Genomic DNA, 18,377 nt, shown 5'->3' with positions numbered 1-18,377 from the left:
ATATTCTATTGTATGTATACACCACATTTAGCTTTTCCATTCATCCATTGACTGACACGTAGGTTTTTTCTATCTTTTAGCTACCAAATTATAAATTTTAAGAAGGCAGACAAAACATAGCTAATTAAAAAAAAAAACATAGCTAATTAAATAACTACTGTTTGTTTTAGATAGAATACTGATTTTATGTCTACCTTGTGACATGTTTAATTCTTTTAAAATCAATATTTACATTTTACCTATACCATTTTATAGGATTGGATAATTTATAATAATGTACCCTTTTATAGTTGTATTTTTGGTTTTGTGACATTTGTGACATGTCTATGATTTATTTGATTTTCTAGCCCAAGGGTCAGCATACTGTGGTCTGTGGGCCAACCTGCCTGCTTTTGTATGGCCCACGAACTAAGAGTAGTTTTTACAGATGAACATTAGTACTCAATTTGGTATTAACATTGAATCCCCATTACACAAAGTCCCAAGAAAAAGATTTTACTTCTCTCATTTCTAGACCTGTATTATAAAAGATTGCTTATTATTATATTTGAATTTCCTCAGTTAAAAAATATGTGAATATTAGTTTTCTTTTTTATAATATTTATGTACCTACATAATACCTTTGATTTTACCTCTTGCTTTGCAAGGCCTATAATATTTACTATCTAACCCTTTATAGATAAGTTCACAGTATCTCTCCTCTATTCTAACATTGTTCTTTTGAGATACTATTTTTAAACCCGTTACAACAGACACTAAGATTTTATGTTTATGTCATTTATTTAATATTTTTCCATGCAGAATTCTATGAGGTATCATTTTGTAATTGGATATATTTAGTACAAATTTTTCTAAAAAATATTCTTTAGCTTTTTTTCATTTTCAGATCATTATTTTCTCTAAAAAAGGTGTATCATTAAAGATATCTTAGAAAAATGTTAATCAAATTTAAAAAGGCAGGCTTATAAAAATCCTTAGGATAATAGATTAAGGAGTATAATCCTGAAAGTTGGTAACATGCATGGAACTTTTTCACTCTATGACTTATGATCTTGGGTTTCTGATATGGCTTAGCTTATAAGAATTTGGAGAAATGGTATGGCATGGTGGAGAGATGTGTATTCCATCACAGAGGAATAAATCTCCCCTAAGAATTTGATACACTCATTCCTGGAATGTAATTCTAGTACAAAACTTGTGGGATTGAAGGAAAAAATCTAGAATAAACTGTTTCTTATGAAATAGGAATATTCATCCAAAGAAAAAGTATAAGGAAAAAGGAATCCTTCCAAATAAATAATTTGTTAGCCTTGTAACATGCTTCATAAAAATACTTAAAGGATAGAATAAAATATTAATGGAGGAAACAAAACTCTGGATGGAAAGACTAAAAAATAATAAGTGTTACTAAGTTAATATATGGATTGTACACACTATTGGTTATATTATAAAAAGGATATTTTATAAGTTATGATAAACATAAATGGGATGTATATGGAAAACTCATTGTAGACATTTAAACACTAAAACAACATTTATAAGAGCTGCTTGAAAGGTCTTTTAAAAATGGGATATAGGTTTTAGAACTAGATCTAAGTTTATAGATGATTTCTAGATTTCTTTTTAAAGATTATTTATTTATTTATTTGAGAGAGAGATTGAAAGCACAAGCATGGGTTAGGTGCAGAGGGAGAGGGAGAAGCAAACTTCCCGTTGAGCAGGGAGCCCAATGTGGGGCTCCATCCCAGGACCCAGAGATCCTGACCTGAGCTAAAGGCAGACACTTAACCCACTGAGCCCCCAGGCACCCTGAAGACCTCTAGATTTAAAAAATAGGAATTAGTTGGGTCATCTGGGTGGCTCAGTCAATTAAGCATCCCACTCTTGATTTCTGCTCGAGTCATGATCTCAGGGTCCTGGGATCAAGCCCTGCTTGGAGCTCTGCTCTCAGCAGAGAGTCTGCTTAAGATTCTCTCTCTTCCTTTCCCTTTGCCCACTGTCCTCTCCCAGGCCCCATGTTTGATAACCTGAGATTACTTTCCTTAAGATTACCAAAAAAGGGGAAATTCCATAAGTTGCTGTATGGCCTCACCTTGCCCTCAAATTGTGGCCTCCTACCACTGTCTTGTGGCAGTCTTTGCTTTGCTATCCTGCAGGCCACTTCCTTGCAGTGTATTCAGTAAACTTTTACCCCCATTATTCTGCCTTGGATGAATTTTTTCAGCACTTGTGCCCCGAGCCTCCATCTGATTGGATTACTCCACATTTGGTGGCTGCCCATTTGATTAGGAGACCCACGATATGGATAATCAGTAATATTGTTGCTCTTAGTTGTAGGTATAGCACTTGCATTTGCAAAGTGCTGTTTAAATGCTTCACAAATGGTAACTCATTTACTTCTTATACCAATCCTAAGGGATAAGTACTGTTATTATCCCCATTTTACAGATGACTCACAGAAAGGATAAGTAACTTGCTCAAAGTCACATGGTAGAGGTAGGCATTATGACATATTGAACCTTAAATATATCTCTTTCAAATTTATATACACTCAAATATAAGACAACTAAATGTAAATAATTTTTTAAAAAATGGAAAATCAAAACCAGAAATCTAAAAGAATTAAACCCAAAAGGTATCATAGTAATAAATATAAACGGTCTAAGCTCATTTGTTAGTAGAAAAAAATGAGACAGTCCTATAAATCAGCAGGGTGCAGGACAACATTGGAAAAAGACAAATATTGAAGTTGGTCTCTTTTGTGTTTAAAAACAAATACACCAAAACTCTTAAAATATGTGTACATGTATGAGTGGATAGAGGTCACAGGTATACAGCCTTAAATGTAGTGTTTACCTTTTAGGAGGAGAGGAAACTTAGTAGAAATAAAGAAGAAAGATTTCTCATCTTTACTCTGTATATATTTTTGAAAGATTAGGTATTTGAGAGAGAGTGGGAGCAGGGAGAGGGAGGGAGAGAGAATCTTAAGCAGACTTTGTGCTGAGCATGGAGCCAATTGTGGGGCTCAATCCCACAACCCCAAGATCATGATCTGAGCTGGAACCAAGAGTTGGATGCTCAACAAACTGAGTCACCCAGGTGCTCCTACGCTATATATTTTTATGTTGTTAATTACTGCCAAAAATATGTAATGTAACTAGTAAGTTTTTTTAAAGTTTGTGTAGGTAAATAAACAGTGTCAATAAGATAAGATTCCAAACTGTTAGCACTAAATGTCTCTGAAAAGTAGAATTGGAAGTAATGGAAACAAGATTATTCTTCCTTTTTTACTATACCTACTTCTGTATTGTTTGAATTTTAAATTGTTATAGTGAGCATCTAAATTAGCAAATAAAGAAGAGACATAATCACTTCTCTTGAATTTCCTCTTACATAAATTATTTGTTCCTGTCCTTTACCTTTACCTACAAAATAGATAGTTCTTACAGATTTCATTGGAACATTGTCCATTAGTAGACACGAGGAAGTATATGATTTTAATTAGATTAGCAGTTTAAAGTCTTGGCCGAATCTTATTATTATATGGTATTGCCTTAAATGTTACCTCTTTGGTTAAGTGGGACATTTTTTGATTGTCAGAGGAGGCTTCTGGTATTTATTACATTCTCTTGTTATATTATCATTATAGTATTGTCATCATCTATCTACTCTTTGCTTTTTTTTTTTTTTTTTTTTAGTAATTTGTTTTCCTCCACTAAAGTAAAAGATCTGTGAGATGAACAGTGTGCCTCGATCATCTTTTAACACATGCCCTAAAATAATTCTTGGCATATGTAAGCATTTAATAAATACCTTTTGCTTAAATGAAAAAAAAGTAATATTCTTGGGGCACCTGGGTGGCTCAGGGGGTTAGAGCCTCTGCCTTCAGCTCGGGTCATGAACCCAGGGACCTGGGATCAAGCCCCGCATCAGGCTCTCTGCTCAGCAGGAAGCCTGCTTCCCCCTCTCTCTCTGCAGACTTGTGATCTCTGTCAAATAAATAAATAAATTTTTTTTTTTAAAGTAATATTCTTAAAAAGTTCAGAAACTTAAATTTGTGTTAGGCCATCCTAGAATGGTTTAGCTTTGGGGAACTAATTGATGATAATTCATTGTAGTCTAGTAATCAGAATACTAGTTTATTTATTTATGATGGTATATATAAATAGTATAAACAAAGCTGGATATACATTATGGGTTATTTTCTTTCGCATGATTATGCCGAAACCAAATTTTTATCAAGAATGAAAATTGAAGGGGCGCCTGGGTGGCTCAGTGGGTTAAGCCGCTGCCTTCAGCTCAGGTCATGATCTCAGGGTCCTGGGGATCGAGTCCCACATCGGGCTCTCTGCTCAGCAGGGGGCTTGCTTCCCTTCCTCTCTCTCTGTGATCTCTTCCCTTTCTCTCTCCTACTGTGATCTCTCTCTGTCAAATAAATAAATAAAATCTTAAAAAAAAAAAAAAGAATGAAAATTGAAAAAGAAAAAAAAAAGAATGAAAATTGAATAACACATGAATTAGGAAAAAGAGAATTAGGAGAAAGAGAGTTAAAGTAGTATTTAAAAATTAAATTTTTAAATTTAAAAATTAAATTTTTAATTAAATTTAAAAATTAAATTTTTAATTAAATTTAAAAATTAAATTTTTAAATTTAATTTAAAAATTAAAAAATGCTAAATACTATAGATTATATTGCTCAACAAGTACCTTATCTAGTAAATGTTTGTTCATGATCCTGAGAGTTGTGAGAGGCAATATGAAGGATTTGGTTTTCTGGTCCAGTCATAAAAATAAAGTGCCAGCCCATTTGGATGATGGGTTAGATTTTATACCTATATGAACAAAGAACATTAAATTAAACTCATATTTTGTTACAGATCAAAGAGTAAAAGTATAAAACATTAGTGGTGATTCCATGAAAACATTCAGAATAATAAGTACTTACTACATCTCACTGATGGAAGTGCACATTTCCATTTTCCATTTTTCTAAATAGAATAAACTCTGAAACTGAATCAGATTTTGCTCACAAGTCAAAACTACACTGTTCAAATTGAAAAGATTGAGGCGGATATTTTAAAAATCAAAACACAAAGTGTTTAGAAATATTTGGAAAAAATAGAAAAGTGGTCCAACATAGCATTGCTTAATTATTGCTTTTCATGCACTATAGTGTAGACAGGCAGTGTAGAATAATAGTTAGAAATTGCTATGTGTCAGGGATTCAGTTTTAGCTCTGCCTACCAGTAGCAGTGTGATCTTAGATAAATCACCTGTTTTCTCTGTGGCTTAGTTTCCTCATCTTGGGGTAATAGATTCTTTTTTCATAAAGTTGCTGGGAGGTTTAAACGAGAGAGAGAGAGAGTTTGTAGTTTTATAAAATGGTGCCTGCCAGATAATACAGTACTACATAGCCCTCCAATAGTTATCCAGTAAATATCGAGTGTTACTGTTAGTCACTCTGCTGAGGATGGGAAGATCCTTCCCTAAAGGAATAGAGTATATCTTCTCTACTTTTATCCCATTTCTTTTTTTCTATATCTTATATCCAAGAGAATAATTCAAGGTACATCATTTAATCTCAGTCTTTTATTTTTTCTCAAGTTTTATTGATGTATAGTTAATATATAACATGTTGTTAGCTTAAGGTTTACAGCATAATGATTTGATATAGGTATATATTGTAAAATGATGAGCACAATAAGTTTAACACCATCACCTAACATAGTTATGAACTTTTTCTTTTGTGATGCGTACTTTTAAGATCTATAAGATAAGTAGTTTTGGGGATGTAATGTACAGCATGGTAACTATAGTTAAAAATACATATTTGAAAGTTGCAAAGAGAGTAGATCAATGTTTATTTTTTACCTGATATTTAAAGAGATGGTTAAGAAATTGACCTGCTGCCTAAAATAAAATATTTTAAAGTAATTTTAAATCCTGTCTTATAGATGTTTGTTTGCTACTAATGGGTGTGAGCAAATTAGATATTCTATACCGGAGACTTCTCCTCACAAAACTTTTTATCAGAGGATGGGGGAGGCCAGAAGATCTCAAAAGGTAAACTTTTTTTTCCCGAATTTGCTTATTCTAAATTTGTTGTAGTAAACATTTCAATTTTTTTTTTTCAGTGATAAAATCCTTTACTATAAATATAAAGTGATTGGCAAGTTAAAAATAAAAGTATATGAAACATGTCATTATTTCCTGTTGTCTTTTGTCTTTTTAATTATTTCTCTTGAGTTTTAAACCACATAATCATAAATTGACCTATTTTAAAAGCAATTTTAAAATTAAAGAGGTCTTAAATACAAACTAGATTTTTAACTTTAATGATTTTTAAGTTGTTTAGAGTTTCCAGGGACTGAGCTTCCTCGAGTAAGTAGAATCTGTAATAGCTATAAAACAGCTATACTGTAGTTCATGGAAATATTTAGAAAATGAATTTTCAGGATTTATGCCTTTAATTTTGAGTCTTGTATGTGTTAATTGCTTTTTGAACAACGATATTTCTCACATACTTTATGAGACAAAATGTCCAGCTTGAATAAAAGCCAATAGCCTCATCTTTTTCTTTAATGATTCAAATTAAATTTGGATATAGCTTATGAACTGGACTTGCAAATTTTTCAGGATTATACACTTCCAATACAATGGGCATACTGAATTTTTCCTTTTTTCCCCCTTAATAGACTCTTCGAATTCAGAAAGATGATTGGAAATCGAGAAAGATGTCAGAATCTGGTTTCAAGTGATTATCCAGTACACATTGATAAGGTATTTAAATGAAAGAAATAAAGTTAACAGAAATTCTGGTTTAACATAAATGTGTCAAGAATTGGTTGGGAGTGCCTGGGTGGCTCAGTTGGCTAAGCATCTGCCTTTGGCTCAGGGCTGATTTCAGAGTACTAGGATCGAGTCCTGCATCAGGCTCTCTGCTCAGCAGGGTGTCTGCCTCCCTCTCCCTCTGTTGGTGCCCCTCTAACCCTACCCTTGAGCCTCCACTTGTGCTCTCTGGCTCTCTATCAAATAAGTAAAAATCTTTAAAAAAAAAAAAAAAAAGAGTAAATTAAATGTTAGACTATACTAACAGAAAACACTAAAACATAAGTGCAGTATAGATTTTTCATGTAATATAATTAAATACTATGTATGTCCTAGCAGGATGCTTGTAATTAAGAGTATATATTTAGTACTTGCCTAAATACAAGAAAATATTTAAGTCTCGATTTTTTTGAGCCTTGTTTTGTATCTTTAGGTATCTTTAGGAGGGTTAACATAAATTATTCAACATTTTAGAACAACTTTAAGTAATATAGGGAAGTATTCTAGTTGGAGAATCGGCACCTGAGAAATTACCAAAACAGATTCTATTTTTTAAAAAATTTTATTTTAGAAAGTGAGAGTGAATGAGAGAGAGTGCAGGGGGAGGGGCACAGGGAGAGGGAGAAGTATACTCCCCACTGAGCTGGGAGCCTGATGGAGGGCTGGATCCTGGGACTCTGGGATCAGGATCTGAGCTGAAGGCAGATGCTAAACTGATTATGCCACCCAGGCGCACCCAAAAACAGCTTCTAAATAACATCAGGGAAATGTTATGGGATGTAGTTAATTGATGAGAGAATGGTAGAAAGAAAATGCTGTAGCATTAGAGAAGATGAGAAAATACATTTGAAATAGTTTTTTTTTTAATTTTTATTTTTTTTTTAGCAATCATATGTTTTTCTGTAAAGCAGTTCTAGGTTTATATAATTGAATAATTGAGGTATTATTGGGGGGGAATGCATTTATTTCACGTCCATCATTGCCAAAGTAACTCTGCTTTCATCTCTTACATGTATTAGATATATTCAGAAGATTTCATTTTTCAAAGCAGTTCCACTGCTAAAAACAAAATTTTATAAACTGGAAATCCCTTGTCTATATCATATAGTTGTTCTTTCTATAGCTTCTGGATTTAGAACACTTCTACCTCAAATTTTGCTAAATATGTCTATTATTGCTATTTTTTTCTATTAAAAATCTATTTAATTTCTATTAAATTAAAAGCATACCAAGTGAAAAACCAAAACTGTAACTTTCTGCCACTTTCCATCACTTAATTCCATTTCTCTCCCAAGGAGGAGTTACTGTTAAGATCTTAGAATGCAGTCTTTTTTTTTTTTTTTTTTTTTAAAGATTTTATTTATTTATTTGACAGAGATCACAAGTAGGCAGAGAGACAGGCAGAGAGAGAGGGGAAGGGAAGCAGGCTCCCTGCCAAGCAGAGAGCATGATGCGAGACTCCATCCCAGGACCCTGGGATCATGACCTGGGCCAAAGGCAGAGGCTTTCACCCACTGAGCCACTGAGGTACCCCCCTTTTTTTTTTTTTTAAAGATTTTATTTATTTATTCGACAGAGAGAGATCACTAGTAAGCAGAGAGGTAGGCAGAGAGAGCAGGGGAAGCAGGCTGCTTACTGAGCAGAGAGCCCAATGCGGGGCTCGATCCCAGGACCCTAGGACCATGACCTGAGCTGAAGGCAGAGGCTTTAACCCAGTGAGCCACCCAGGCGCCCCTTGGAATGCATTCTTGAAAAGAGTTCCTTCCTCTCTGTTCTCCCCATCACCATCTCTCTTCATTTTTAAAAACTGAGATATAATTTACCTACCATGGGATTCACCCTTTTAAAGTGTATAATTCAGTGTTTTTGTTTTTATTACTACATTCTCAAGATATGCAGTCATCACCACTATCATTACGTGCTTCCAGAACATTTTTATCTCCCCCAAAAGAAACCATATACTCATTAGCTGTTATTTCCCATTTCCACACAGCCTCCTATCTGCTGGCAGTCATTAATTTGCTGTCTGTATGGATTCATTGATTCTAGACATTTCATATAAATGGAATCATATAATATGAGGCCTTTTGTGTCTGGTTTATTTCACTAAGCTAATTTTCAAGTTTCATCCATATTATCTAACAATATCTCATTTTTTTATTGTTTAATATTCTATTATATAGATACATGACATTTTGTTTATCCATTTATCAGTTAATGGACATCTAGGTTTCTGCTTTTTGACTATTACGAATAATAATGCTATGAACATTCATGTGTAAATGTTTTTGTGGATATATATTTTGAGTTATTTAGGTATATATCTAGGACTGGAATTTCTGAATAATATGGTAAATCTATGTTTAACTTTTTGACAAACTGAAAACTGTTTTCCAAAGTGCACCATTTTATTTTTCCCACGAGCAATGCATAATGATTCCAATTTGTCCATATTCTCACTAATATTTGTATTAAACAGCTGTCCTAGTGGGTGTAAAACATATTTTATTGTGATTTTTGGTATGCCTTTCCTTTGGTATGATTGTGATGTTGAGCATGTTTTCATGTGCTTACTGGCCATTTGCATATCTTCTTTGAAGAAATATCTGTGAAACCATTGCCCATTTTTTAAAAGATTTATTTATTTATTTTAGAGAGAGAAAGTGATCACAGGGCAAGGTGCAGAGAAACAGAGGGAAAGGGAGAGAGAGAATTTCAAGGAAGGGGACTCCCGACCAGTTGTGGAACCCAACGTGGTGCTTGATCTTGTGATCTTGAGATCATGACCTGAGCTGAATCAAGACTTGGACATTTAAGGGACTGAGCCACCCAGGTGCTCCAAATCATTGCCTCTTTTTTAACTGGGTTATTCACCTTTTTATTGTTGAGTTATAGCTTAATTTTTAAATCTATATTATGTATGGTTCTAAAATTGCCTGTTTTTCTTATAAAATTACCAGTTGTCCCAGCATTATTTGTTGAATTATTATTACACCTTTTCACATTAATCTGTGCTATCTCCTTTATCAAATAATTTATTCTTCTAAATTATACAAAAAGAAAACTTTAAAACTATAATAGGAGGTACAATAATGACTAAAATGTAAAAACTTCCTGGATTAGAAATTTCATGTCATACACATTGGGTCTCCTTACCATTTTCAAAAAATGCAGTGCAATCCTAATTAAAATATTCAGTTTAGGACTAAAGTCTGTAAAAGGATCCTAAGATTATTTTGGGAAGGACCTTGAGAGTATGATCAGATCAGGAATATCTAAAAAAGAAGAGTGTTACGTAAAGCCTAGTTCAGTCATTTACCAATAGGTATAAAGTTGCAGCATGATTAAAACAGCAAGATTTGGTACAGATAAAAGATAGGCTAATAAGCATTATAAACAATAGCCGAATTGTGGAAAGAGCCAGTATTCATTGACTGATGAATGGATAAGGAAAATGTGGGGGATATATACATATATATAAACATATACATATATGTGTATGTATATTATGCAGTATTAATAATGAAAAAGAATGAAATCTTGCCATTTACAACAACATGGGTGGAGCTAGAGAGTATTATGCTAAGCAGAATAAGTCAGTGAGAAAAACAAATACTGTATGATTTCACTCAAGTGGAATTTAAGAAACAAAACAAATGAACAAAGGGGGGGAAATGGCGGGAGGCAAAGAAACAGTCTCTTAACTATAGAGAAGAAATTGATGGTACCAAAGGGGAGGCAGATAGAGGAATGGGTGAGACAGGTAATGTGTATTAAGGAGGGCACTTGCTGTGGGTGTTGTATGTTAAATGATAAATCACTAAATTCTACATCTGAAACTGGAATTGCACTGTATGTTAACTAGCTAGAATTTAAATTAAAACTTGGAAACTTAAAAAAAAAAACCTGGGGAAAAAAAGATATGCTAATAAGAACCAATATAGGATTGAAAATAAGTGGCCAGAATTTAGTAAAACTTACTTGATGATAGGGGTGCCTGGGTGGCTCACTTGGTTAAGTATCTGCCTTCAGCTCAGGTCATGATCATAGGGCCCTCACATCAGCCTCCCTGCTCCGTAAGAGCCTGCTTCTCCCTCTTCCTCTGCTACTCCACCTGCTTTTGCTCTCTCTGTCAAATACATAAATAAAATCTTTTTAAAAAAATTTACTTCATGATAAAGTAGCATTTTAAGTCATTTGCAAAAAAAAATGGATTATTTAATATAAGATATTGACACTACTGACTAAAATTTGTGTTTTAAAATGAGCTTGATAAATAAAGAAATGCACAGAAGACGTGAACAGATATTTTGGCAAAGACGACATCCAAATGGCCAACAGACACATGAAAAAGTGCTCCACATCACTTGGCATCAGGGAAATACAAATCAAAACCACAGTGAGATACCACCTCACACCAGTCAGAATAGCTAAAATTAACAAGTCAGGAAATGACAGATGTTGGCGAGGATTCGGAGAAAGGGAAACCCTCCTACACTGTTAGCAAGAATGCAGGCTGGTGCAGCCACTCTGGAAAACAGTATGGAGGTTGCTCAAAAAGTTGAAAATAAAGCTACCCTATGACCCAGCAATCACACTACTGGGTATTTACCCTAAAATACAAATGTAGTGATCCGAAGGGGCACGTGCACCTGAATGTTTATAGCAGCATTGTCCACAGTAGCCAAACTATGGAAAGAACCTAGATGTCCATCAACAGATGAATGGATAAAGAAGATGTGGTACACACACACACACACACACACACACACTGAATACTATGCAGCAATCAAAAAACCCTGAAATCTTGCCATTTGCAACGACATGGATAGAACTAGAGGGTATTATGCTAAGCGAAATAAGTCAATCAGAGAAAGACAATTATCATATGATCTCTCTGATATGAGGAATTTGAGAGACAGGGCAGGGGGTCATTGTGAGTAGGGAGGAAAAAAAATGAAACAAGATGGGATTGGGACATAGACCATAAGAGACTCTTAATCTCATGAAACAAACTGAGGGTTGCTGGTGGGTGGGGGAAAGGATAGAGTGTCCACATTATGGACATTGGGGAGGGTGTTATAGTTAGTACTGTGAAATGTGTAAGTCTGATGATTCACAGACCTATACCCCTGGGGCAAATAATACATGTTAATTTAAAAAATGAGCTGGATATGTATGCATGTATGTGTGCGTGTGTGTGTGTGTGTGTATAAATATATATATGTATATATTCATTCCACATATACAGTTATTGGTTTGTTTTCAGTTTTAATGAAAATATGTGGTGTTTACTGCTTATTTAATTTTGACTATTGACCTGATAAAGATTAAAAAAATAATAATAATAACTTGGGGCATCTGGGTGGCTCAGTTGGGCATCTGCCTTTGGCTCAAGTCTTGATCCCAGTATCCTGGGATTGAGCCCCATGTGAGGCTCCCTACTCAGTAGAGTATCTGCTTCTCCCTCTGCCCCTTCCCCTGCTCATGCTTGTGCTCACTTTCTCTCTCTCTCTAAAATAAATAAAATCTTTAAAAAAACATAAAATATATAAAAAATATTTTTTGGTGGCTCATTTGATTAAGTATCTGACTCGGTTTTGGCTTGGATCATGATCTTGTGGATGGTGGGATAAAGCTCTATGTCAGGCTCCATGTTCAGCAGGGAGTCTATTTGAGATTCTTTCCCTCTGCCCCTCCTCATGCTCATGTTATCTCTCTCAAAAACTAAGTCTTTAAAAAAATAACTATTTGAGGAGGGGCAAGTTTAGGTGTTAAGTTATTAAATGCCTTTGCTATATATGTAATTATATATTTTCCCCTATTTAATGTATTTACATGACTCATTGCATCAGTGGATTTCTTTCTTTCTTTTTTTTTAAGATTTTATTTATTTATTTGACAGAGAGACACAGAGAGAGAGGGAACACAAGCAGGGGGAGTGGGAGAGGGAGAAGCAGGCTTCCCGCCGAGCAGGGATCCCTATGTGGGGCTTGATTCCAGCACCCTGGGATCATGACCTAAGCCGAAGGCAGACACTTAATGGTTGAGCCACCCAGGGGCCTTGCATCAATGGATTTCTTAAAATGAGCCATTCTAACATATTTAGCATTAAGTCAACCCTTATTTGATTTTGATAAATTATTTTTACAGTTTCTTTGTAAATTGTTCTTATGGTTTTTATATTTTTAAGTTCTTATAGCTAGTATTTTATTTTGTCTCCATGCTGTTGTACAAATGAGCTTTATTTATAGCTTACTTCTCTTTTTAAAAATTTTTATTTATTTATTTGAGAGAGAAAACAAATGAGGTGGAGAGGGGGCAGAGAGAGAAACAGGACTCCATCCCAGGCCCCTGATATCATGACCTGATCTGAAGGCAGACACTGAACCGACTGAACCACTCAGACACCTTTTAGTGTACTTTTCCATTAGCCTATAGTAAAGGATATGAAAGGAAAAGAAATGTGTATAAGAGCCATGTCTTTAGGAAGCTGACTTGGGGGAGGGGAACCTGGGTGGCACAGCCAGGTAAGTGTCAGACTCTTGGTTTGGGCTCAGGTTATGATGCCAGGGATGTGAGATCAAGCCCCACATCAGACTCTGCACTCATGAAGTCTGCTTGAGACTCTTCTCTCCCTCTGCCCCTACCTGCTGAACTTGCTTACTGTCTGTCTCTAAAATAAATCTAAAGAAAGCAAGCAAGCAAGCAAGCAGGCTGACTGAGGCAAAAGAATATGTAGTCATTAGTGATAAAAAGTTTTTAATTGAATAGAACTTTTTTAATAGGAAAACATGTATGATAGACCAAGATATCTTAGTCTACATGTATGCATTTTGGTTTTGCTTTTCTCTTAGATTGAAGAGCAATCAGACTGTAAGATCCTAGATGGACACTTTGTTTCCCCCATGGCCCACTATGTGCCTGATATAATGCCAATGGAATCTGTTATTGCAAGGTAAGAAATTTTATTCAGAAAGTTAAAGTAGTAAGTTATTTTTTGTAGTAAGTTATTTTTGTATTTATAATTACAATAAAATCAATGCCATATTATTTTTAATTGCTAGTATTAATTACAATCATTATTTGGCATTGCTGCCATTAAACATGGGTTGGGACAGAATAAAAATATGGAGCTTTATAGTATGTATTCAAATTTAAGTCATTCTCATCTTAAAATAGACTGTTATGATAAGTATAAAATGATTTGTATAAGCCTGATAGAACACAAAGCTAAAACCTACTGGATAAATAAAAGGTAAGAAGAAATAAATATAAGCATACCTTTAGAGAAAATCATCCAATCACAAAGGAAGAGACAAAAAGAAGGAACAAAAAAATAATAAAACTGTCAGAAAACAATAAACAAATTGGCAATAGTAAATTCATATCTATCAATAATCACTTTAAGTGTAAATCAACTAAATTCTCTAATCAAAAGACTTAGAGTGGCTGAATGGATTAAAAACTAGGACCTAACTGTATGCTGTCTATAAGAGACTCACTTCAGGGGCACCTGACTGGCTCAGTTGGAAGAGCATGTGACGCTTTGATCACAGGTTTGTGAGTTTGAGCCCCACATTGGGAGTAGAGATTACTTACATAAGTATAACCTGCTGAGCTGGCTTACTCACTCTCTGTTAAAGAGAGACTCACTTCAAATGTAAGGATGTACACAGACTGAAACTGAAGAGATGAAAAAGTTTTCCATTCAAATGAAAATCAAACGAAAGTAGAGGTAGCTATATTATACCATACACAAAGATTGGATAAGGGACAAGGAGGGTCATTATAATGATAAAAAGATCAATCTTATGAGAGGTTATAACATTTATAAATATTTATGCATCCAGCATAGGAACTAAATATATAAAAGAAATTAACAGACTTGAAGGCAGCAGTACAATAACAATAGGGAGCTTTGATACTTGACTTGCAACAATGGATAGATAATCCAGAGAGAAAATTAGTAAGAAAACATTGAATTCAAACTATCCATTAGACCAGATGGACTTAACTGACATTCACAAAACATTGTTTCCAACAGCATCAGAATACACATTCTTTTACAATGCACAGGGGGCATTCAGAATAGATCATATTATTTACAAAACAAATCTTATTAAATTTAGAAATTGAAATCATATCTAGCATCTTTCCCAACCATATTGGTATGAAACTAGAAATAAGAAGAAAACTGGAAAACTCACAATATTTGTAGCATGCTATCAAAACACCAGGGGATCAAAGAAGAAATCAAAAGAGAAATCAAAAAGCGCCTTGGGACGAATGATAATGGAAATAACAACATACCCAAATTTATGGATTATAGCAAAAGCAATTCTAAGACGGAAGTTCATAGTGATAAACACCTACATTAAGAAAAAAGAAAAAAATTTTTAAAAAGATTTTATTTATTTGACAGATAAGAGATCACAAGTAGGCAGAGAGGCAGGCTCCCTGCTGAGCAGAGAGCCCTATGCAAGGCTTGATCCCAGGACCCTGGGATCATGAGCCAAAGGCAGAAGCTTTAACCCACAGAGCCACCCAGGCGCCTCAAAAGAAAGATCTTTTATAAAAATAAACAACTTAAGTTTACACCAGGAACAAAAAAAAAAAAAAAAAGAACAACAACAACAACAAAAACCTAAGCCCATAGTTAGTAGAAGGAAGAAATTAGTATAAATCAGAGACAATAAATTGGTGACTATAACAATATTAGAAAAGGTCAATGAAACTAAGAACTGTGTTTTTTGAACAGATAAACAAAACAGACAAGCTTTTAGCTAGACTACTAAGAAATAGAGAGGTCTCAAGTAAAATTAGAAATGAAAGAGGAACCATTATAGTTGATAATGCATAAATACAAAGAATCACAAGAGACTACTGTGAATAATTATATGCCAACCAATTGGACAACCTAGAAGAAATGGATGAATTCCTAGAAATGTACAACCTACCAAGACTTAATCATGAAGAAATACAAAATCTAAAAAGATACCCATAAGGAGATTTAATAGTAATCAAAAATTTCCCGATAAGACAAGTTGAGGACTGACCAGATGGCTACATTGGTGAATTCTGCCAAACATTTAAAGAAGAATTAATAATAATCCTTATCAAACTCTTTGAAAAAATTGAAGAGGAGGGATCCTTCTAAATTCACTTTACAAGGCCAACATTACCTTGATACCAAAACCAGACAAGCCATAAGAAAAGAAAATTACAAGCCAGTATTCCTACTGAACATAGATGTAAAAATCCCCCCCAAAATACTAGCAATCCAAATTCAACAATACACAAAAAGGATCATATACTATGATTAAGTGGGATTTATCCCAGGGACACAAAGATGGTTCAACATCTGTCAATCAGTCACTATATGTTTATGTGGTAGACAAATCATATTGTGTGCCACATAGACAAAATGAAGGATAAAAATCATTTGTTGATCTCAATAGAAATAAGAAAACCATTTGATAGAATTCAGCATCCATTTAGGATAAAAAATCTCAACAAACTTTATGGGAGGATCATATGTCAATATAATAAAAGCTATATGTAACAAGCTCATGGCTAGCATCATATTAAATGGTGACAAACTAAAATCTTTTCCTCTAATACCAGGAACAAGACAAGTATGCACACTGTTACCACTTTTATTGAACAGAATATTGGAAGTCCTAGACAGAGCAATTAGGCAAGAAAAAGAAAGGAATCCAAATCAGAAAGGAAGAAGTAAAACTGTTTATAGATGACATGATATTATGTATAGAAAAGGCTGCAGGCTCTACCAAAAAACGGCTGGGGCGCTTTGGTGGCTCAGTGGGTTAAGCCGCTGCCTTCGGGCTCAGGTCATGATCTCAGGGTCCTGGGATTAAGTCCCGCATCGGGCTCTCTGCTCAGCAGGAAGCCTGCTTCCTTCTCTCTCTCTCTGCCTACTTGTGATCTCTCTCTGTCAGATAAATAAATAAAATCTTTAAGGAAAAAAAAAACTGCTAGACTTATAAACAAGTTCAGTAAAGTTGTAGGATACAAGTTCAGGATATAAAAATCAGTTGTATTTCTGTACATTAATCACAAGCCATCAGAAAAATTAAGATGGCAGTCCTATTTACAGTTGCATCAAGAAGAATAAAATACCTATAAATAAATTTAACCAAGGAGGTAAAAGACCTGTATGCTGCAAACTATAAGACACTGATGAAAGAAACTGAAGATGACACAAATAAATGGAAAGATATTCCATGCTTATGGATTAGAAGAATTAATATTGTTAAAATGTTTATACCTTTGCAATCTATAGATGCAATGGAATTTTTTCAAGAAGTAGAACTCTTGAATTTTTTATGGAACCACAAGAAAACCTGACTAGCCAAAGCAATCTTGAGTAAGAAGAACAAATCTGGAGGCATCATACAATAGCAATTGTAAATAATAGCTATTGTAAATAATGCTGCAATGAACACAGGGGTACAGGTCTCTTCCCAAGTTAATGTTCTTGTTTCCCTCAAATAAATATCTAGAAGTGGAACAGCTGGATCATATGTTAGTTCTATTTTAAATTTTTTGAGGAACTTCCATAATGTTTCCCGTAGTGGCTACAGTAATTTACATTCCCACCAACAGTACCCAAGGGCTCCCTTTTTCCAAATCTTCACCGACACTTGTTATCTCTTGTCTTTTTCGTAACAGCCATTCTAACAGGTGTGAGATAATATCTCATTGTTGTTTTGCTTTTGGTATTTGGTATTCCGGGGTCTGTTTTTATAACACACCATTTTCTTGATGATTAGTGATATTGAGCACATTTTTGGGTACCCAAAATATTATATGTTATATACCTGAAACTAATAATATATGTTTATCTTATTTTTCTTTAAAGAGAGGTTTTAGAAGGAAAATAGAAAGCCATTAAGATCTATATAGATACTTCCCCTACCTCCCTTTCCTGCATGCTTTATGGTTTCTTACTTCTCTTTATGATCCATGCCATTTATTTGTGGATAGGTTGACTTTCTCTGTTTCTCATGCAGCTGACAAAAAATAGCTACCACACCTCCAACAGAGCTTTCATGTCCAAAAGCTCAACAGAATCTAGGGTCTGTCCTACTTCCAGATTACCAAAAGAACAAATCTTATTGCCCTAATTTGGCCTACTCCAGGCCCAACCAACTAATCAACTATAGCAGAGAAGCTCATATGAACTATACCCATTTATCATGGGCATTGGAAAATACTGTGTGAGAAGATACTATAATAAGAGCAGACGGACTAATTAATAAACCTCTGCTAAATAAGTGGTTGTTATTACTGTAATAAAAGATTCCTTTTAATTTAAAGCTGTTCTCCATAATGAAACCTTTATGTTCATTATGGACAGAATAGCACTGCTATGGGACAGAAGGGGGAAAAATAGCAGCAATATCCAGCTTTCTGTGGAAAACATTTTTAAATGTCTTCATTTCCCACAAATCATGAAAATATAAATAAGCAGTACAGTTCTGAGAATGTAAAACGAGCAGAGTTGTTAACATTGCTAGTTTTAT

The 18,377-nt window shown here is 34.3% G+C and overlaps 1 protein-coding gene across 2 annotated transcripts in view; it reads left to right on the top strand.

Annotated features, from left to right (window-relative positions):
* The window catches only part of ABHD18 (abhydrolase domain containing 18), a 51,953-nt gene that overhangs the window by 4,715 nt on the left and 28,861 nt on the right, over positions 1-18,377 (top strand). Inside the window, exons 2-4 of one of the 2 annotated variants that reach the window (XM_059168874.1) lie at positions 5,955-6,063; positions 6,696-6,780; positions 13,686-13,786. In XM_059168874.1, coding sequence (XP_059024857.1) covers positions 5,972-6,063; positions 6,696-6,780; positions 13,686-13,786 — 278 coding nt within the window. In that variant the 5' untranslated portion in view covers positions 5,955-5,971. The remainder of the gene's footprint in view (positions 1-5,954; positions 6,064-6,695; positions 6,781-13,685; positions 13,787-18,377) is intronic. The other variant, XM_059168877.1, reaches the window with a different exon arrangement.

This window comes from Mustela lutreola, chromosome 1 (genome assembly GCF_030435805.1).
Source record: "Mustela lutreola isolate mMusLut2 chromosome 1, mMusLut2.pri, whole genome shotgun sequence".
Taxonomy (NCBI): Eukaryota; Metazoa; Chordata; class Mammalia; order Carnivora; family Mustelidae; genus Mustela; species Mustela lutreola.
Note: the sequence above shows the minus strand (reverse complement) of the source record. Positions and strands in the feature narration are given on the sequence as shown.